This window comes from Aptenodytes forsteri, unplaced genomic scaffold (assembly GCF_000699145.1).
Source record: "Aptenodytes forsteri isolate BGI_AS27 unplaced genomic scaffold, ASM69914v1 Scaffold94, whole genome shotgun sequence".
Taxonomy (NCBI): Eukaryota; Metazoa; Chordata; class Aves; order Sphenisciformes; family Spheniscidae; genus Aptenodytes; species Aptenodytes forsteri.
This window is the reverse complement of record NW_008795017.1, coordinates 9,853,847-9,876,722: the sequence shown is the minus strand read 5'-3', so window position 1 is coordinate 9,876,722 and position 22,876 is coordinate 9,853,847. Positions and strand designations below refer to the sequence as shown.

At 38.4% G+C, this 22,876-nt stretch overlaps 1 protein-coding gene across 1 annotated transcript in view; it reads right to left on the bottom strand.

The window, feature by feature from the left end:
• The window catches only part of SH3YL1 (SH3 and SYLF domain containing 1), a 45,871-nt gene that overhangs the window by 18,534 nt on the left and 4,461 nt on the right, over positions 1 to 22,876 (bottom strand). The window contains exons 2-9 of the mRNA XM_009275632.1: positions 18,605 to 18,715; positions 17,474 to 17,587; positions 16,907 to 16,971; positions 13,604 to 13,716; positions 10,842 to 10,970; positions 8,753 to 8,897; positions 7,990 to 8,062; positions 7,198 to 7,254 (exon numbers count right to left, since the gene is read on the bottom strand). Coding sequence (XP_009273907.1) covers positions 7,198 to 7,254; positions 7,990 to 8,062; positions 8,753 to 8,897; positions 10,842 to 10,970; positions 13,604 to 13,716; positions 16,907 to 16,971; positions 17,474 to 17,587; positions 18,605 to 18,715 — 807 coding nt within the window. The remainder of the gene's footprint in view (positions 1 to 7,197; positions 7,255 to 7,989; positions 8,063 to 8,752; positions 8,898 to 10,841; positions 10,971 to 13,603; positions 13,717 to 16,906; positions 16,972 to 17,473; positions 17,588 to 18,604; positions 18,716 to 22,876) is intronic.

Sequence of the window (22,876 nt, the reverse complement as noted above, 5' to 3'; positions counted from 1 at the left end):
TAAACATGTCACAAGCCTTGCCACGAAAAACACAAAAATAGACCAAGCTCTTAAAACCAACCAAACAAAAAAGGTACTTTAGTTACTTTCCAGGGGGTTAAAGTCTTCATGTTTACTAAATTGGTAGACAATGTCATGAAGGATTGATAGATATATCACGTATCTCACTTTGTAAAAATTTTCTAAAACAAGTTTCTATTAGTCACACTGAACTGTCGTATTGATTTTACAGTTTATAATCTGCTAGCATTCCTCCTCAAATTACTGTATAGAAGGAACAGATTACTGCACAGCTTGATGAGGGTTCTTGCTTATGTGAAATAGTTCTACTTGATCCTACAGCAAATCTCCGCCTTTCTTGCAAAAGGAGTAATTCATGAACTGAAGAAGGAAAAGTGGCTTTTTTTCCAGTTCCAAATACATAGCACACATCCACAGCACCTAAAGGAATATGCACATATCTGATTTTATCTGAGTTTGTTATTTTAATTATTTTATCCAGTTTTCAGTTAATTATTGAAATCAGTATCTTTTATTCACCATAAAAAATGTCTACTCCACTTCCCCAAGAAGACACACAATGGGACAACATTAACCAGTTAACTTCCTTATCCACAAGGAGTAACAGCACAGAAATATCACAGGAAAATACGTGAAATTCAACTGAAAGAACGGCTTCCTTTATCAGCATTCCATCAGATGGAACAGATTATTCTATTTATCTCCGAGTTCTCATACCCCCATTAATAAATAGACTTTTAAAAGTGTACAGTCTAATGCCTATGAAAATGACTCAGGGGCAACTTTTTTGAAATATCATCCAGTCTCAGTGACAGAAATAAATCATGTTTCCATGGATGATTTCATTTCCAGTTCAAAAGCAAAATGCATTTTTCTCCTTGTTGTGAACCATGGAGTCTTCCTCCATCCTTAAAAACAACAGGTTTTGGATTCCTTCTCCCTTACAGGTCTATGCACATAGCATGGTACAAAAACAATTTTATAATCTTACTTAACTAAAAGTTAAAAGCTTTTGATTAATTTTTACTACAATTCAAGTTGGCAAATGAATCTGCAGAATGATGACACCATTTTAAATCATCTTGATCCAGAACAGACAGAAAGAAGCAAAAATTGCAATATTGACAAAGCATTGCATATGCTTTCTGACAACATGGGAAAAGCAAAAATTCAGATACTACACTGGGAAAAAGTTAAGTCTGAGACCACAGAGGTACCTGAATTTTATTGGCTCCAAAACTGATGAAATACTTTTATTCTACTGTTGTGGTGTTTAGTCTTAATTACAATAAAAATGCCCAAGTCAAAAGTCGCTTATCAAGAGGAGATTTGGGTACACTTACATTTCTCTTATAGTGTAGTTGTCAGTTTTTTTGTCAGTGGGTATTTCTAAATGTGGAACTGCATAGCTGATACGAATAGCTGTATGTTACGTTTTCAGTTAAATTTGAGTTGTTCCAAAATAGTACTAGTTGTGTTAAAACTAAGTTGAGAAGCATATCAGAAAAATAAAGCGATTGCTTCAACACACATTTAGCAAAACAAGCCTATTTTAAAGTTGCAAGCACATGGAGTAATGTTCTCTTTCAGCAGCTCTAACTGAAAATTCCATTGTTTCACTACACTGTGTTTAAACAAGCTCAGCAGTACACATAATTGGAGGTACTAATGCAGAGACAGCTAGAATGGTGTCCATGTTCCAGGTTATATTTTGTCTTTTTCCTGAATTTGATCAATACTATCCTACAGGGTAGTAGCTCTAAAAATAACAAGATTGTAAGTCAGATGGAAACTGAACTGCAGAACAGGCATGCAAGTAAAATAAGTGAAACAGGAGGTGAAGTCACAAGTAAAAATTATGCTATTGCCCTCAGACAGCTGCAAAACAGTTTGGTGGTTTTTTTTTTTAAAGCTTTTTACCTCAGAAGCAGTCTATGAATTCTTAGTCCATATAATTGCTTGGCTTAGTTAACACGTACGTTTTTAACTTGCTGAAAAAAAACCCGTAATGTACTAACAAAAAGAAATTCATATACAGACCCTCAAGTTTCCTTGACAAAATACATTTCAGGAGGCATGAAAATCTGTCTTGGAATTCTCACAGCAAACAGATTTTCATAGATCTACTGAACCATCTGGCATTCATAGATTACTGAAAGAAACATTGAGATCATCTCCGAAATTATAGAAAATTGGGCCAGACCTGATTCCTGGAGAACTGTAACCATGAAAAGCAGAATCTCCGAGAGAGATTTAGTTAACACAAACTGATTTTACCACAATCTCATGGTACCACCTGATCAGAAAGGGTTGATATTGTCTCAACTGTTTTAACATAGAGTAGCAATATGTAAGAAGGTTAAAATAAATAAATGAATAAATAAATAATAAAAAAAGTAAACTCTGGAGTTTAGTCCAAATTCATTATGGCTTTTAGGAGCCCAAATCTTATTGATCTCAGTGAGCTCACATCTCAGAATTTGCTATTTGTAGCACTATTTAAAATCTGAGAGGAAAGAGAAAATGACTTATGACAAAGAGCTCAATCTGTTTAGTAATCAAAGGAAAGATCAAGGAAGATCAAAAGGTGATTTGATTACAGCACAAGTGTCTCAAAGGGAACAAGAGGGGAACAAAAAAACCCTCTGGCTAGGAAAGACTTCTTTAATATAGTGAAGAAAGCCACAACAAACATCACTGTCTAAAAGCTGCAGACAAATTCATATGGGAAGGCATGAATTTTTAATAATGAGGTTGACAAATCACTCAAACCATCATTGAAGGAAGGAGGCTTTTTTTAGCTTCTTAAAAATGGTGACAAATTTCTCATCTGCCTCCTCGTCTTCATCAAGTGCTTGATATAGCACTTCTTTCAGTACGTAAGAATACAAATGTATGCCTCATGGGGCAGTAACTATCTGTTAATATTTTCATATTATTTTCAAAGTGAAAAGTTTCTGCTGAAAAAACTAGTTACAATTCGTATTTTGATTTTTTCAAAGTTCTACTGTAATCAAGTTTGGGTATGATGATTTTATGCACAATAGTCTTAAGGGTTCAATGTCTGCAGATAGATAATTTATTCCGTTCGAAAATCAAGAGAACAGGGCACACATTTTCCCCAAGATAAAATTAAATTTTAAAATATTTAGTTCAAGTACTTGTGGAAGGTAAGAAAGCCAGCTCAGAGAAATCTAAAAAACCCCTTGAACACTTAGGCTTTACAGGCACAAATTCTTCCGAGTTTCTTAAGCAAATCATACGACTGCTTAAAAGATGCAAAGACCATCATTACTTTCTCCTAATTATGACAAAATACTTTACTGTTATAAAGAGAAGTGCTTTTGCGTTTACGATGAGCATTTTGTCTTACAGTATTGTAGACACAGACCCACACTCTTGTTCATCAACATTTCTGAAAGGGAACATATTAGTGAGCAGAGACAGAATGAAACACTAAGCTAGTATACATTTTCAAGGCCAGAGAACTCAAGCCCATGATGATTTGTGATAACTGTGAATGAACAGTGAAAGAAGAGTGTTTGGAAGGAAAACATTTTTTGCATTTTCATTCCCATTCCGGCCTCAAGTCTGTTTCCTGATTGTTTCAGCGTCTTGGCAATTTTAAGTGATTCTTTTCCAAACATGTGAACCAGTCCTTTTCTGATTAGCTGAACTGAAGAAAAAGTGTGTGTGTGTGTGGAAAAATCTGACTTCTGATTCTGAACTAATTGCCTGTTAATGACAGTTCTCACCAACGTTCACTTCATCCCAGCTCCTGCTTCTACTAGCAGATAGCTACTCCTGCTGCTACCAGTTCAGTTGGGAAACCACATCACTGCAACGTTTTCAGAATTGTATAGTATTAAGCAACGTGTTAGGAGGATAGACAGGCAAGTCAAGTAACCATTTATCTACAGTTTTGGTTACTTGTTCCTCCATCGCAGAACCCCAAATAGAAATAACTAGAAAACACAACACCAATAAAAACCTCATACCTAGGATTAGATATTCTAGTGTGACAAACTATCAACCTAATGTATCTAAAAAATTGTCCTAATAAAATAAACTTCTCCTGAGCCTACAATGCCCAAGTAGTCCACTAAAGAACCACGGGTCATTTATATTACGGATGTCGTACAGAACTCTGTACGAAACCTTCTATCCAGATAAAGTACAGCTAGATCGTGGCAATAAAGCTTGGAAGGAGCAGTCTGCCCTTTTATTAGATTGTACAACATAGAGGGGACAAGTAGAAAAATGAAGCTGCAAATCTCTAATTCTAGTAAGGCATGAACTTTCATACTCATAAGCAAATCTAATTTCTTTATCTGAACAGTCTCCAGAAAAATCTCTACTACTGTAGAAACTTCATACTTCACTGAATTACAGTAACTGTATCAGCTATGAGGTGGTTTTTTTTCCAGAATTGTAAAAGGTCTCTGCAAATTATTATTTTTTTAAAAAATAACATTTGTGGTATTTCCAAGTTTCTGGAAACATTTTAAAGGATTACTGAACCTCATTTTACAACTAAATGCATTACCTTAAGTATTATTCAGTTATATGAAAACAATCTACGTGCATCTGAGTTCAGGTATCACGTTATCAGTTTAGAAAAACATGTTTTTCATTTAACACTCTTCTTGCATTTGAAACAGGTTATATTACATTACCTATCTAGAAAATTCAGCTCTACGTAAAATAATTAAAAATGTTTCATCCACAAGTCTAGCTCTTTTTCCACCTAATGAGAAGAATTAATGTTTCAACCTTTATACTACTTTTGTAACTGTTGCAAAACCAAAACCTCATAACACAATGCCAACCTCCCCCTTCCCTGCCCAAAAGCAAGTCCTTACTACTGGCAACTCAGACAAGCTTGTTGCTCAATATCAAAACCTACCCCCACACCAACCATTATACCTAAAATGTAGCTTTCTAAAGATTAGTTTCATGCACTCTTCTATTAGTTATCTAATAACTTTTTTTAAAAAACTAGAAAGACGCAAAAAATGTTGAACCTTTTTTTCAGATCACTGTAGAACATCCGTTGCAGCAACTAATCCTGCAATAAAGATTGGCTAGTACGAGCTATAGCTGCTAGGCATCTCTGTTGAAATCACCTGGACTATAAACAGGCAGGAAGAGATTATTGACAGGAGGTATGGCCTTAAGGCTCCTTCTATTCCATCACCCAGCGTTAACACACCCTTTGTTACTGATGTGAAAGGGACTGCAACTCCTTTCCAGCCTCCCATCAACATGCATGTGTGCTACGGTACTGACACACTCAGGAGAACTGACTTCAACCTTGGTTCTTCCCTGTGACAAGAACAATTCTTTAGCCTTTAGAAACACATAGTACTTCTGTGGATTCAGAGAGCATTTGAACTGTTACCTATGGAGATACAGCCTGCAACAGAAGACAAAATATGCCATGCCAAGCTTGTAAGGTAAACAAAAATTTACCATGAGACAACATTTCTTTCAGAAAGTGTCATTTACACAACATCTTACTGCCTCTTGCACTCTTCAAAGATAAAGTTGTGTATTTCTAGAAATTGTTAGGAATCTTCAGTAGTAGACTGATTGAGTCTACATTTTGATCTCAAAGAATCTTGAAAACCATCAACAGATGTCTCTGCAAGATTTCTACCTTGTCACTTGCACCTGAATGGAAGAACACTCCCTTTAATATAGCAAACGTGCAAGTTTTTTCTACTGCTTTAGAAACCTCTTCTCAGTTGGTCAGGATTATTATTTTTTTTTAACACTGGGAAAGTTTAGTTTTAATGACCAGAAGACCAATTTTTCTTTCTTTTTGGATGACAGCTGCTGAGTACAGTTCACTAGAGTCATCATTCTTTTCCTGGTACAAGTCCTACAGCACAATAGCAAATTTTGACTCTCGGGAAGTCTCTGATCTGCAGAAGTCACACCAACAGCTCAGCTTGTTGGTCCCTTCAACACACACACCCCCCAACAGTATGTATGGAGAGAAGATATGAAGGAGAATGTAAAGACAATGACACATATAATTTATCTTAATTTTTAGTGAAAACCTCTACTTACATGAACCAAGAAATGAAAAATACAATCATGATTTTGGCCTTCAGACAACAGAATTTAAATACTGTGTTAAATCAGAGTACTCTGCCTGAAATAGACTTTTCACTGTGATGTACTATCAAGCTCGATTTTAGCTCCATTTTCAAAAGCAAAAAAGAGATCTTTTGTTTCATTTTATTTTCAAGTGGTGCACGCAATATGTGAAAATGTGCATACATATTCACATACATATGCACATATATATATATGTAATATAGAATGCCTTGGTCTTGGTTTTGATCCTAGCAGAGACCACTAAAACATTTATCAAATGGACAATATATTTCATGGGAGAAATAATTTATTTCACTGACTTTGAAACAGCTAACAGTCTTTTACCTGTGAAAGATGAGACTCCTGGTGGGAGAGAACACTATAGCAGCCAAATGAACATAACCTCTTGATAATAAAGTTTTTCCTAACAGATCACAAGTTTCCAGATGATGGGCCCCACAGTTCAAGAGTTACATTGCAAATATTACAGAGTAAGATTCTCCCATTAGAGCTGAGACTGCTTTAAGCTTAAGAGAATCAGAATAGAACAACAAACAAGTAGTTCTTTTTAGTATAATGCAGAGTTATCTCGACTCAATACAAAAACGTCAAGGAGTATAACTGCAATGGAAATCTGTGTTTATGCCAGATTAATCAGATAGGACCTACGGAAGCACTTTTTAATTAAAACAGGAGTTATAGTATCTTGCATAAGGACTTGGACACAACCTTGTTATATCAGCTTTCTTTTTCACTTCAATTAGTAAAATGTAACGTAAAACAGTTTTACTACTTTCAGTGCATTTTTCAAACTCACTGAATAAAGCAAAAGAACTTTTGACGTTCAGAAAAAGAACATCGTTGTTGGAATGTAAAGCCAGGGAATAAGATTCACATTTTTCACATGAAATATTTTCAGGAGAGCATCCAAGACCTGAATCTCATTTTTCACACATGGACAATAAAGAAAAAAACATATGGCCAAATATTGTTAGATGTCTTCCAAAGTATTTTTAGGACTTCTCGGATTCCACACTGCATTAATAAAGTATGTGTAAGCTTAGTACTTACCCACAGAGGCATAATCATTTGGAAGTTCAGGATAAAGCTTGTTTGTATTCTTTTTAGCTGAAAGAGAAAATTAAGTAGCAAGTTATATGATATACTAACATATATTGTTATATTTCATATACTGCTTCTCTGATACATGTTCAATAGTTATAAAATGATTGCAGTTATCCAAGGAGCAGTACAGAAGAAAGAAATAAGGACTTTGCCTTATATCTTTGTCCAGAGAAAGAAATCAAGTTAACAACAGGAGCTGCACAGTAAAGCCTCACTTTCAATGAGAGCACTTTGGTAGACAAATTGTTATGGAGCCAAAACTGCCTCCTCTGCTCTACTGTAAGACCTATTAAAAGATAACGACAACCTAAAAGAGAAATTTTAGTTTTTTCTAGAAACCAGAAGTTTCTACAAGTAGGACTAGCAGTTTCTAGTAGGACTGTTCTTTTTACTAAGAAGTTTTGTTGTACCGTGGGGCTTCTACGTATCCAATAAACACGAATGCTTCCTTTGAACTATTACATGCTTCTGTAACTATACAAACACTACTTCTATAGCAACTCTGTCAGAAAGAAAAGGTTTGTTAATATAAAACAAACAAACAAACAAACAAAACCTTTACCCTTTATCGCTCATGGCACTATCCCAACATGCTTTCAGTATCTGCCCAAGGAAGAGTATTAACAAAATATTTTTATAGAGACAGCTACCACTATAATAATTGCATAACATTCGTTAGCTTTAATGCTCTAATTTTATATAGAGAATAAATTAATCATTACCAAAATGTTTTCTAACCTGGTGGCGTTGGCCTAACAGTGGGTTTAGGTGGCTCTGGTCTTGACAGAGGTCTAGCAGGTGGGTCATTTACCTAAAATGCACAAATTTTTTTTAAAAATTGCATCATACCTGGAAGTGGATTGTAACTTCAGAGCCTAGAGGTATGTCAAGTTACACTGAAAAAAATATCAGTCTTTCTGCACTGAAATTGTATGAACTCAAGAAGCACACTAAAGAACCAGTGACATACACATGACTGTAAAGTAATTCAACATGGATTTAACAAAGATGAAAGTAAATGATTGTCTATCAGTAACATCAACAAGGAAACATCTTCTACAGTTCTCAGTATTGTATTGTAAATGTGATTGTTTGAATGGAAGACAGGAAAAGTAGAAAAATGAAGAGTATCCACATCAAACCTGGTATGCTCACTATTTACAGATTAACTTGATTAGGAATAGGTGAACAAACTTTTCTAATCATCCCCTCAGATTTGATTATGCACTATTGTAAGAACAAGGTTACATTTTGTTATTCTGGAGGATGCAGAGCAAAACCAGCAACATTCTTGTCCAGAAGAGACTACCAGGGCAATACCTGAACGAATGTGTTACTCATGTGCAGTATCTGCAATGCGTTACGCCTTTAAGCATCCAATAGAGAACTTAAGAATGCCATATGAACATCAACATCAACGTTACCGCTGACTAGAAACAGTTCAGGAACAGAAAAAGCCTATGTGAAAAACAGGTGCCCAAACCCTTCTTTGTTCCCTTACAGCTTTTCCTGGATTATTTTTTTGCTCTTCATTTTCATATACTTCAGTGAAGGATGCTAGAGTTTCATAAAGATCTTCTGCTTGAGCAGGAAAAGGCACATCACCAAGCAAGATGGCACTAGCCCGAATATCCTGTCCATAAAACCTTGTAAAAACAGAAAAGATGCCAGGTATTTGATCACCATTACATTTCAATGTCTAGATGAATCCATCTTGTGCAAATGTCCCCTCTCCCCAGCCCCACATTTCTCCTACTGATCATCTATTGAGAAATGACAGAACTAGTTCAATGCTGTAAATTTTGAATGATAACTAATTGCAGAAAATTTGAATACCTACCTACCACCTTATTTCAAAATGTTGTTCACCAGTAATATTTTGTTCCTGGTCATGCAGAATGCATCAGCTAGACCATTTGAAAGCCAATCACGCAGCAAGCTGAAGAAACATACACCACTTTTGCAAAACATTGTAATAGATTCCTTAATGATGTAGTAAAACTCCTTAATGGAAGCACTGGAACCTCAATTTTATGAATGGAGATAGCTGAAAGTTACCGACATGCTGTCATTAAAATCAGCATTAGTCTTTGCTGATAGTAGCAGAATCAAAGTTTTCATAAACACAGAACATGCAAGTGCAAGACACTCAGTGGTTCCTTGGATTTTAAGCTTAATAGGCTGCACAAAGGAAGCAGCATTTCATAAGCTGGGTATTTTCTCAAATTCAGTGACGCTCTAAACCAGATTTTTTTGTTTTCAAGTGGCCTAAAAGAATATTTCTCATTATGAAGTAAATACCTCAATAGCTATCTTCTACAATATTGTACTGGGTTTACATGGCAAGGTTTTGGTAAGGGGTGGCGCCGCAGCGGTGGCTTCTGTGAGAAGATGCCAGAAGCTATCCAATGTCAGAGAGAGTTAGCTCCAGTCAGCTCCAAGACAGACCCGCCACTGGCCAAAGCTGAGCCCATATTTAAGAAAGGGTAAAAAAAGCTGCGCAACAGCAACTGGGAAAGGTGAGTGAGAATATGGGAAACAACTCTGCAGACACCAAAGTCAGTGAAGAAGGAGGAGGAGGTGGTGCTTCAGGTGGCGAAGCAGAGATTCCCCTGCAGCCCATGGTGAAGACCATGGTGAGGCAGGCTGTCCCCCTGCAGCCCATGGAGGTTAACAGTGGAGCAGATATCCACCTGCAGCCCACGGAGGACCCCACACCAGAGCAGGTGGAGGTGCCCTGAAGGAGGCTGTGACCCTGTGGAGAGCCCACACTGGAGCAGGATCCTGGCAGGACCCGTGGAAAGAAGCCTACACTGGAGCAGGTTTGCTGGTAGGACTTGTGACCCTGTGGGAGACCCACACTGGAGCAGTCTGTTCCTGAAGGACTGCACCCTGTGGAAAGGACCCATGCTGGAGCAGTTCTTAAAGAACTGCAGCCTGTGGAAGGACCCACGTTGAAGAAGTTCATGTAGGACTGTCTCCCATGAGAGGGACCCCACGCTGGAGGAGGGAGGAGAGTGAGGAGGAAGGAGTGGCAGAGACAAAGCTTTATGAACTGACCACAATCCCCATGCCCATCCCCTGTGCCACTCAGGTGGAGGAGGTAGAGAAGTTGGGAGTGAAGTTGAGTGTGTAAAGATGGGAGGGGTGGGGGGAAGGTGTTTTTTAGATTTGTTCTTATTTCTCATTATCCTACCCTCTTATTAACTGGCAATAAATTAAATTAATTTTCCCAAGCCGAGTCTGTTTTGCCCCTGACAGTAATTGGTAAGCGATCTCCTTGTCCTTATCTCGACCCACGAGCTTTTCATCGTATTTCTTCTCCCCCCGTTCTGTTGAGGAGGGGGAGTGAGAGTGGCATCTGATGGCTAGCCAAGGTCAACCCACTACAGATATATAATCTCTAAACATTCAGCATCTTCTCAATACCCATTGCATGATGTCTAAATTGAAGACACCCTTGCCCCTCAAGAAACTCTAAACTCAGCACAGTATGTTCTCACAACAAACTCTTTTTCCAAATTGAATGTGTCCTAGTTCATTTTGTCACTATGCCTTCACTGAATCATCTAGATTTGAAGAGAACTTACTTGCGATTTGTTTCTTTCCTTTCAATTAAACAGGTTCCTTCCAGAGATACACCTGCAAACAGTCCTCGAGATTTGCAGTATGTATAGACAGCAGCAGAGCTTCTCAGGGCAACATCCCCTTCTAAGTTTCTAGAAGGAAGAAAGCTTTGGTTGATATTCTTCAATATGGCTTTGCAACGTGAACAGCAATTGTCTTTTTATTTTAATCTTATCAAAAGCCAGCAAGAGTTTCACTTCTCTCTGTTCTTACAAACTCTGTTGAATATATTCAGCTGGGTCAGACTTGAAATCAGTTTTCAGTTCTTATTTCAGACAGGATCCACTACAAAGTAATTAATTTGTTTGGTAAGGTCTCCTCTGAAGCACAGACCAATGTTCATCTGAATGCTCCATCTGAGATGACCTCTTGCATTCAGCAGTCCAAAAATGATTAGCCCATGTTTTAAACCAGATTGTTTTAAAACATGATATGTTTGTGGTGACTTGGAACTCTATCCAATATATCCAAATCTTCCTTGATTTTATGGGGCCCAAAACAGCACAAAATATTTCAATTAAGGACTTATCAGACCTCAATAGAACTGGAAGATTACAATGTTTGTCCTAAACAGGACCACAGAATATTTTGGATTTGAAGATACCTCAGGTAGTGAGCCAGTCCAACCTCCCGCTCAAAGTGGGTACAATATCAAATTGAGATCAGGTTGCTCTGGACTTTGTCTAGCCAGTTTTTGAAGACTTCCAAGGAGAAAGATTCCACAGACAGTCTGAGCAACCTCTGTCAATGCTCGATTATACTAATGTTGAATTTTTTTTTCTCATATCCAGTCAGAATCTTCCTTGTTTCAATTTATGACTACCATCTCTCACTATCGTGCCATGCACCTCAGTAAAGAGTTGGAGTCTGTCTTCTTAGTAATCTCCTGTTGGGAATGTAGCCTCTTAGAAGACCTCAGGGTCTTCTCTCCTCCAGGTTAAATATGCCGAGCTCCCCCAGCCTCATAGTTCATGTGCTCCAGGTCCCCGGCCATCTTGGTAGCCCTTTGCTGGATGCACTCAAGTTCATAAACATTCTTCTTGCACTGCAGAGCCAAAACCAGACACAATATTCTAGGCACAGTCTGTGAAGTGCCAAGTAAAGGAGAACAATCACTTCCCTTATCTACTGGTTACAGCTCTGTTAATGCAGCCCCCTACACTGTTCGCTGCCTTTGCTGTCAGGATGCACTGCTGACTCAGCCTACTGTCTACCAGGATCCCAGCACGTTCTCAACAGGGCAGCTGCCCAGCCTGGCAGGCCCTGCCTACATCACTGCAGAAGGTTCGTCCAACCAAGGGTGCAGAACTTAGCATTTGTCCTCATTTAATTTCATGAGGTTTCCTGTTGAATCTTTCCTCTACACTCTCTAGGTCCATCATTCTGAATGGCAGCCCTACTCTGAACTGTATTGGCTGCACCCCTTTATTTGGTGTCATCCACAAATTTGAAAAGCGTATTTTACATCTGCTCCTCCAGGTCACTGATAAAAATATCAAGCAGGAGAGGTCCCTGAAGAGTCTCCTGAGGAATTCCACAGGAACCTGGCCTCTGAGTACAACATGAATCATTTACCACCATTATTCAAGCCTGATGATCTGGTTTTTCACCTATTCGCTAGTCTGCCCCACCCCAACACCTAGGCCACTATGTCGCAGCTTGGACACAGGGATGTTGCAGGACAGCATACTGAACGCCTTGCAAGGCAGATGACATCCACTGCCCTCCCCTGATCCACAGATCTATCTCATCTGTGGAACAGGTATCATCTTATCCTTTTATTTTTTCAGAAAAGATGACAAAACGTCAGTAAAAACGTAAAACCAAAGGTGTAAGGAGGTGTATGTCCCATGAGAAGAGTCTGAGGCAACTGGGCTTGGTTAGCCTGGAGAAGAGAAGACTTAAGGGGGACCTAACAGCAGCCTTCAAGTATCTATGAAGAGGCAATCAAGAATATGAAGCCAGGCTCTTTATAGTAGTGCATGGTGGAAGGACAAGAAGCTATGGACATAAATTGAACCAAAAAATGTTTTGATTGGATGTAAAGAAAAACTTTTCACAATAAGGACAGCTGAGCAGTAGAGCAGATTGCCCAGAGAGCCTGTGCTGTCTCCATCTTTGGAGGTTTTCAAGACCCAACTGGAATAAAGGCCTGAGCAACCTGATCTGAAGTCTTAACAGACCTTGCTTTGAGCAGGAGATTCGACTAGAGATCTCCTAAGGTCCCTTCCAAATTAAATTATTCTGTGATTATATCATCTCATCCTTCAAAGCAAGCTGGCTTAACCACTTAGGGTTTAAAAGTAATTATTTGGTGTATTTTTTATTTACTGTCAGGCAGATCTGCGGTAACAGAAAGCACAGGTCCATAGGTCAATGAAAATAATAGTTCAGGCAGGCACAGTAGTACCTGTGCTCTTTATTGAGCCTAGCCAAGCAGTCTCCTGCAAAAAGAGAATAAGCCTCAGAACACTTTCCTTCTGCCAATAAATGCCTTTATCAGGAAGAAAAAAAAAAAAGGGAAAAAAAAAAGCAACAAGTGACTGAAAAGGTATAACACTACAAGAACAGTATGGTCCAGTCAATATATAGGTTGCACAGGTTGTTTTGTAGTATATCAAAAAAAGTCATGTGAATGTTTATGTATAGCTTTAAAAACTATCTTCCATATTTAATTCTACCCCATATTTAAGTCTACCCCACATTAGGAAAGTATTTTACTCACCTCCCCAGAGGTCCGATTGCCACAGTAAGATTTCCTCCAAGTGTAAGATTCCCTCCTTTGGCAAAAGCTTCTACTGCTCTTTCATGATTCAATATTATCACTAAGTCTGAAACCTATAAAATATCAAATAAAAATACTATACTTTTTAAGACAAAAGTTAGAAGGGCATGGGAGAAGAATCTTACGTTTTGCAGGAAAACAGGTGGGAGCACTGAAGATATTCCCTATCCCAAATGAAAACTAGCTCCAGATTTATCAGGGTTTTAATTCAAGAGAGCATCTCTTGTTCTCTCAGAGAATTACTTCCTTTCTTGCAAAGGATTCTTTTGAAACAGTTTTCATAACAAAGTTGATACTTTTTCTGCAAGATATTTAGAAACTAAGTCCTTTCACTTACATTTTTAAACAAATTTGACTGATTTTTTTCAAGTGCAGATATGGTCAGTATGTGATAGACAATAGCTGTAATAGAAATGCTATTTTAATTCAAAATTTCCTAATTAACAAATTTTCTACACCTTCTGCAAACAATTATGAAGGCATTTTCAGATGTGAAGAGAGATCAGATTAAGAAAATAATTTTGATCCTTCCATAATTGAATTAGTAACAGCAAGACAGAACTTAGTAAATGAAAATTACTTATTTGTTTGTCCAAAGAATAAACAACAATAAAGATACAGGTTTTCCCATTATTGACAAAATTTTATTTTCTTGATCGAAAATTAGGGGTTTAATAAATATCTAAGTGTGTATATATATATGAATTAATATTTTTTTTTTTTAATACTTGAATATATGAGATGTAGCCAATTTCTTCAAGAAACTATTAAACCAAATAACTGGAGAGCTAACAAAGTATTTTTGAAAGATTCAAATGCAAAATGAAAGAAAATCACTATTTTTAAAAGACTTTATTTGCCTGGATAGTGAAACAAAATGCACGTATCAAATAATTTCTACGACTATTTAAGTTGATGCCTATTGCCATCAGTATTGTAAAACTGTAACTCTTCCATTTAACAAATTCCAATAGAAGTCTCCTACAACTCTTTTCCTAAACTATGATGCATTTTAAAGAAGGAAAAAGTCTTTCAAACACAAGCATGATCCTATAAAGATCACTCTAACTCACCTGAAAGCTCAGTAAACACACTACATGTATTAAAAAAAAAATACTGCAGCAGTGCCAGCCTGTTCAACAGAGTAAATTACACTTTTGTAGCTTATTGTGATGGATTATTTTTTAAACAGATGTGCCCAAGGACTATTGTGCCTGATCTTTTATCTGATGGACTTGACTGAAAGCCAGGTTCAGAAAAAAACTTCCAACTTACCCCAAATTCCAAACAGTGACAGCAGGGAATACAAAAGGAAATACCAGATTATTTGCAAAACAAGGTTGGCCCAGAAGTATTACACACAGCGTAAGAGAGGCCTTTGTTATTAGCCCCCTGGTAACCTCCTCCCCATCCCAAACAAAAGATGGCTGACATGAGTAGTTTCTGAATCATCCAGGGATGGAGAGAGAATGTCATTCAGGATGCTGCTACCTCCTCTTACCCATTAAGAGGATGAATCCACAGCTAAAGCTAAATGAATCCACAGTGAGAAAACCTTCAAGGAAAGCATTTAGATGAATTTTAAAATCGGTCTTTAACTTGACCAAGTTGCTTCACTGAAAAACATGCAAATACTACGACTTCTGAAGTCTGTGATTTCCTTCTTGTTGTTTAAAACCACCCATAAGTACCACTACAACTATGTCAACTATAATGTCTCCTACAGGAATAAAATTCAACCAATTTCTCCAAGGTTTAAATTTATCTATGACTAAAAGAATGCTGAAATTGGACTCTGGGCTCCTAAGCCACTTAGGTATTTCCAAATAGCATCTCTTCTCCAGAAGAAGTAAGTAAGATTGTGTTATAATAATGCCAGTAAGGAAACAGTATTTTGTAAGCTGACTAAAATTTCAAATGAAGGGCACAATATTGCTCAGAAAAAACACCCTCTCGGAAATAGATTCTGTATTGAAATTATTTGATTAAGTATCAATAGTAAGTGGTTACATTATCTAAAATATCAGATGGAGATGATTAAAGAAAAAGTTTCATAGATTAATCAAAGCAGCTGAAGAGTCTGTTACATTGTCATAAAAGCAAAAAAACCCTCAAACCCCAAACCCTAGGGCTCAAACTCAATGTTTTGTAATGCATTCAGATTCTGTAGCCATGAAAACCAAAGAAAAATCCTTACAAAAAATTAGTAATTTTGTATTCACAGCATCCTTTAAAAAGTGCACAGTAATAATGCCTGAGATCACACACTGAACAATGAGGATACAATAAAATATTGATCCGTTGCTCATTATGTGAGTGCTGGCTGACTGGCTGTCAGGACAGGGATAGCTGGCTAGTTGTAGGAGACGCACTGGGGGCTGCTGCGTACCACCCAGATCAGCTATGCATGTATTCTTCTGAAGAGCAGAATGCCCATAGCAAGAGATCTTGTTGGCAGCATACTGTTACTTTGATTTTTTTTGGGAATTGGTACAACAGAAGCTAAACAGAAAGAAAAGAGAAGGACAAGACTGGAGGCTAGGGTGGGAAAGAGGAGGAAAGATGGAAACAAACAAGGCTGAAGGAGCTGTGAGGAAGAAGAGGTGGGAAGCAGAGGCAGAGAGCTGTCAGGGCTCAGATCAACAGGATTTCTCTGAACACGTTGAGAGTCCCTCATTCAACCATTTCTGCAGACTGGAAACTGACTCATTTTCTGTAGCACTCCTTCAGAGGAGGCACCATCAGTTTTGGTACTCCCAATCTGAAGGGTGAAGTCAGTAATCACAAGTTTGAGTGGGGAATGTGTGAAGTACAGTAGCATTAGCTAGGCTCCATTTTACTCCACCTTCAATTCCTTTCACTGTTTCTTGCCAGATGAGAGTCCTTGTACTCTTTAAAAAAAGCATTTGATACAGTATTAAGTATAGGATACTTTTAATTAACTCCAATTGGCTTATATGTGAGCACTGACTGGAAGTTTTCCATAAGGGAAAAATTCAGTCTGCGAGAAGTGAGAAATCGAGGAAATAGCTGTTATGCCACTTCTTTTCCTTTAAATCTCTCCAAGTAATTAGACTGATCAAAACCCCACATTTTGTTTGTCTTGTATAAACGGATTTATGATAGCTTTTTTACACAGAAAAATAGATCCTACTATCTCACCAGCATTTAGATCTTTGTCAATGCATTTTAATTTCTTGCAAAAAAAGTTACCAACAAATTATTTCAAATGTGAAATTATACCTCAATTCCAATTTCAAATCCACCACCAAGGCCAGCAATTCCTATTGCAGAAGGAGCAGACCAGGCTGTCATGCAAAACAAGACAAATTTACAGACGTTTTAACACGTTACAAGAAATACTAATTTTATTATTAGAGTTAAAAAAAGCTAACAAGTTCTCTATTTAAAACTATGTTCACAGCCACCAGAATGCAATCACATAACTGTACTGGTTTATCCCACTGGTAGGAACGCAAGAAATACAAACCCTCATTTCAACAAATCTTTGTTACAAATGATTTATCATACAACTGCCCATGACTGGACATAATTCATTATTCTAATAAACGTTAAACTATAGGCCTTTATATTTCAGACTTTTCTACAAAGATACTGAAAGCATTATTTAAATCTGGTCCAATGTAGGCACAAAATTTTGAAGACAGCTTTCAAACCAAACATTGTCACCTGCTGGCTTGACTCCTTACATATCTCGTGTTTTATGCTGTGAAAAGAAATAATGAAGAAAAAAAATTTTTTTTTCCTTCTAATTCTCCCATGAAGTACAAAAGGAAAACATCCACTTACTTCCATTAGAAAGACGAGCTAATACAATTCCACTTCCACCTCGAGCAGTCACCAAAAATCCAGCTTTGATGACAGACAAAACTGCAAGGCCTTTGGCTTTAGCTATTACATGGGCTGAAACAGCAAAATCATTTATTCAAGATCTTGTAAGAGTAGTTCAAAGAGAAGGGGAAAATCAAACTCTACATTTAGCAATTTTGAACACATAAGAGTGAAATAATTGAAGCAAAAGCTTAAAGAAAACTGCAATAAAGCTGAACTGATAATTACACCTCCACTCCATAGTCAACCACAAAGCTAGTCATAGGTTACATTAGCCTGTGCTGATCTCTACACTGCCACAACTGCTTCACCTGTCCCGGTTAGCTCATACAGAATTAGTTTGCTTATTGCCACGAACATTGTGCATGAGTACCCTCAGCAAGATAAAGAAGCAGTAAATAGTTGACATCCATGTCTCTACAGATTTTTGGAGGAGAGGAGTCTGAATTTAAATCACAGCAACACACAGCAGCATAATCAGCTTATATCATTAGACAGTGTTTGTGGCAAATAAAGTGTCATCATCCTGCAAGTCTTACGACAGGCCTTCTGGAACATAATAGTTATAAATTCAAAGCCACAACCAGCAACACCAGATGAAGGAAGACACTAGGAGAAACACAGAATAACAATTGCAAAAATAAAGAGGACAGCAGCAAATAAGAGTGCTTAATCAGTATCAAAGGAGAAATGTACCCTGATCTCTTTCCTTCAACTTATTTTCACCTAGCTAATTCTGATAAACACAAATATTCAAGAACTGGAGCTACTATTCCAGGTTTTCCCTTAAGAACAGACATTCACAGGGTGAACATGAGACAGTCCATCCACCCCAGAGAGAAGCCTTCCTCTGCAGGTACCCTGTGGTTGTAAACATGCAGAAGATCCCTCCCAGTAAGTAATGTCTGCCTAGAATACAGCAAACTGAACCCCTTTACCTCCAAAATATTTTCACAGAAGTTATGGCACCCTAGATCTTCATTCCTCCCTAAGTTATGGTCAGTGAAAACAGAGGGAATTGGTAAAGAGAGCAGGATTTCAAACCAGGGGAGCACTGGAGGTTTAAGCTGAATCAAAACATTTACTCACGAGGTATGATTTTATCAGGTCCGTTTCTGGAAGTTATTTCTGTGAATTCTCGTAATATTTTAGCTGCCTTTTTAGCTTCTGACTTCAAGTTGGAAGGTATAGGGTTATTCACTGTAAAACATGAAAGAAATAAGAAATGATGTCTATGGTCAGCTCAGGATAGCTCATATAAAAATAAATCAGTGTAATTTGTATGGGAAAAGTGATTCTTTACAAATGAAGAGTAAACCAAACAAACGAGGAAACAGCAAATATAAGAAATGACCTTCTGCATCAGACCCACATTTTGTCTCTGATGGTAGAAACAGAAGACGCCACTTAGGAAGAGCACACGAGCCCAGTTCTGTTCCGCAATCTGTTCCCCTTGTAATTCCTCAGAATACACACTGGTAAGAGCAAGGATGTTGGAGATACATCCTCAGTTTTTCCTGTCACTATTTATTTATGGGCTTGTTGCATATGAATTTGTCCAATACCTTTTCAAACCTGCTGATACTCTGCAGCAGCAGTTCACTACCTGCTACTTAAAGAAATACTTCATCTATTTTAAATTAATCTACTAGTTACAGTGAATGCCTGCTAGTTCAAATCTCATGAATTCTGGTGAACAACTACTGCATCCAACTTATCCACTACCTTCATGCTTTTATAAATAGCCACAGCCCCACAGCCTTCTCCACTTCTTCAGGAGTCCCAGTCTTCTTAGTCTCTCCTCAAGGCAGTTGCTCCATCGCTCTGATCACTCTAATTGCTCTTCTCTGTACCACCATCAACTCCGCTGTCCTTCAAACCCGCAACTGTTGACCAATGGACATGCAGCACTAAAAGGTTAACATCTCTGCTTTCTCTGTACATTAATGAATGGTATTTCCTTTCTCCTTATGAAACTTCTCTTATAGAACTAAACTTGCAGCATGTTCTGAAAGTGAACAAAATTCTGTTTCAGACCAAGAAATTTCCTTTAGAAACCTATTTCCTGTTGAAGTGCTTATCAATATTTTCTCTCCAGTATGATCCAACATAAGCACCTCTGTAGATTTCAACTGTGGAAAAAGTAGGGATTAGGGATAGATTATGTTTGCTTTATCAAGCCATATACTACAGTAGCAAACACAAAAAATCTTGAAATTTACCCCCCAAATCCACGAGATCATAAATTCTGCAGAAGAGTGTTGATTCTGTTTAGATCTACCAGATCTGCTGTCATTAATCAACTAACGAACAGAATCAAATATTGTAAGATATTAATATTCTGCAACAGTATAAATACCATTTTATGTATGAATAGTATCATTTCACATGTAGATTTGCAAAAAGAGGCCTTAGAGCAGATAAAAAGATATGAGTTAGTCTTGATTCTTACATCTACTAAAACTCCTCAAAGCTATCACTTAAATTATTCTTGTCTTCCTGTCTGGACATATGAACACCCACCATTTCCAAGTTTATCAGCAACAAACTGTCCCAGTAATACATTACTATATTGTCAGACAAAAGATGCATCTAGCCTCACGTCTTGTCTCTGAAAAGAACTAGCAACAGCATTTCCATAAAATTCCACTATTCTTAAATTCACAAAAGCATAGAAAAGACTGTGCATAGAGAAAAACCTTTCAGTCAAAAGCGGCCTAGATTTTTAACTGGTGTTCCCTAAACATTAATTCACCTCTTCACTCTGAGCAACATTCCCACCCAAAGCCATGAAAGTGAGGACTAAATACATTTTGAGATTAAGACAATGAAGCTTAGACTAAGTGAAACACCTAGCAGCAAGTCAGCCAAGTTTCTGTCCAGGCTCCATTGACTAGAATAGGAATTACACCTCTACTTTTCAAAGTGAAGTATATTCCTATAGTATGTTCTCCAAGCAAGAAGCAAGACTCCCAAGAGATTTTGACAGCTGAGACTTTGAACTAGCTTCCCCTGTGAAAGCTTGTAGCAACACAGAGGTGTACTCTGTGCTGGGTCAAAAACTGGCTGGACAGCCGGGCCCAGAGAGTTGTGGTGAATGGAGTTCAATCCAGTTGGCGGCCGGTCACGAGCGGTGTTCCCCAGGGCTCAGTTTTGGGGCCAGTCTTGTTCAAGATCTTTATCGATGATCTGGATGAGGGGATCAAGTGCTCCCTCAGTAAGTTTGCAGACAACACCAAGTTGGGTGGGAGTGTTGATCCGCTCGAGGGTAGGAAGGCTCTGCAGAGGGACCTGGACAGGCTGGATCGATGGGCCCAGGCCAACTGTATGAGGTTCCACAAAGCCCAAGTGCCGGGTCCTGCACTTCAGCCACAACAACCCCATGCAGTGCTACAGGCTTGGGGAAGAGTGGCTGGAAAGCTGCCTGGCGGAAAAGGACCTGGGGGTGCTGGTCGACAGCCGGCTGAACATGAGCCGGCAGTGTGCCCAGGCGGCCAAGAAGGCCAATGGCATCCTGGCCTGTATCAGAAATAGTGTGGCCAGCAGGAGTAGGGAAGTGATCGTGCCCCTGTACTCGGCACTGGTGAGGTCGCACCTCGAATACTGTGTTCAGTTTTGGGCCCCTCACTACAAGAAGGACGTTGAGGTGCTGGAGCGTGTCCAGAGAAGGGCAACGAGGCTGGTGAGGGGTCTGGAGAACAAGTCTTCTGAGGAGCAGCTGAGGGAACTGGGGTTGTTTAGCCTGGAGAAAAGGAGTCTGAGGGGAGACCTCATCGCTCTCTACAACTACCTGAAAGGAGGTTGTAGTGAGGTGGGTGTTGGTCTCTTCTCCCAAGTAACTAGCGATAGGACGAGAGGAAATGGCTTCAAGTTGCACCAGGTGAGGTTTAGATTGGACGTGAGGAAAAATGTCTTTACTGAAAGAGTGGTTAAACATTGGAAGAGGCTGCCCAGGGAAGTGGTGGAGTCCCCATCCCTGGAGGTATTTAAAAGAGGTGTAGATGAGGTGCTTAGGGACATGGTTTAGCGGGCATGGTGGGGTTGGGTTGACGGTTGGACTCCATGATCTTAGAGGTCTTTTCCAACCTTAATGATTCTATGAACACTTGGTTCTGGTGAAAATGCAGCACATACAACATTGGAGAGTTTGAAGTAACAGAAGCCATCACGAGGTTGCGCAGAAATACCAGCCTCTGGGAACAGAAGGAAATAAACGCATAGAAAGCAACAGACTAAACTGCATGGTGGTGACAGAGAGAAGACATACTAATTCTGTCTCCTAATCATCCCCTCTGTTTTCAGAAAGTTCAGATGATGGCCAAGTCCCTGTGTGTGAAGGCATAGGGGAAGGGGAAGCTCTAAACTCTAAGAGCTCAGGACTTTCAGAAAAAGCTATTGGCATGTTCAATTTTCTCTGACTGTTATGACACTAAAATGGTAAGCTAACATGCAGGATGTCTTCTCTCATGCATTTCTTCCTTGGTTCAGCCAGGCTGGAACCTGGCCACACGGACACAGCAAGAAGAGGTGCCAGTGTAGCCCAAACAAAACATGAACGGACAATTGCTTTTGGTAGATTAACAAACTGGGCTGGAGCAAATGTCTCCATTACTTCTGTTGTTTGTACTTGACATTGCATTTTCAAGGTCAGAGGGGAAACACTGCCAGCGTGTTGTAAGAGAAAAACAGGAAGATTTTTGCTTTTCTACAGAGATACATTGAGGCAGTCACAAAACCCATATTGCAACACCATTCTTCTCAAGAAGGCATGAACAATACACTTCTAGCATATTATAACTTAATAATTGCTTAATTATTAACTTATAATTAAAAACTAGTATTGTAACACAGTGCATGTCCATTTGCACGTATGTAGGCTTTCACTTAACATATTTTATAAGTCTACAGGTCTCAATTTTGGGGAGGGTAATCTACCCAGTCTTCCCAAGATACACATTTCATGGTACTTAATTCTTCTTACTGTTCAGCAAGAGTAAAGTGGAAGATATGCTTCATTTTAACTGTGGTAAAATGGACAGTTACATGCCTGACCATGCAGGACTCCTAGCAAAGTGATCAAGACAATGAAAATAAGATGTGTGCACACTGGAGATAAAAAACATTACAGAGATAAAACACATTATGGAGCAAGAGTAAGCATTATCCAGCTTCTAGATTACAGAGAAATAAAATACACTTCTATGCTCCTCTCACTGTCCTATTCCTTATCTTTGCATGCATTCCATACTCCCTTTTGCTTCTCTTTGGCTAACCTCAGATTTTGAGGAACATCTCAAATTCATTTCTTCTTACTACTAAAAAGGGGGGGGGGGGGGAAAAAAAGCTTTTTTTTCAACAAAA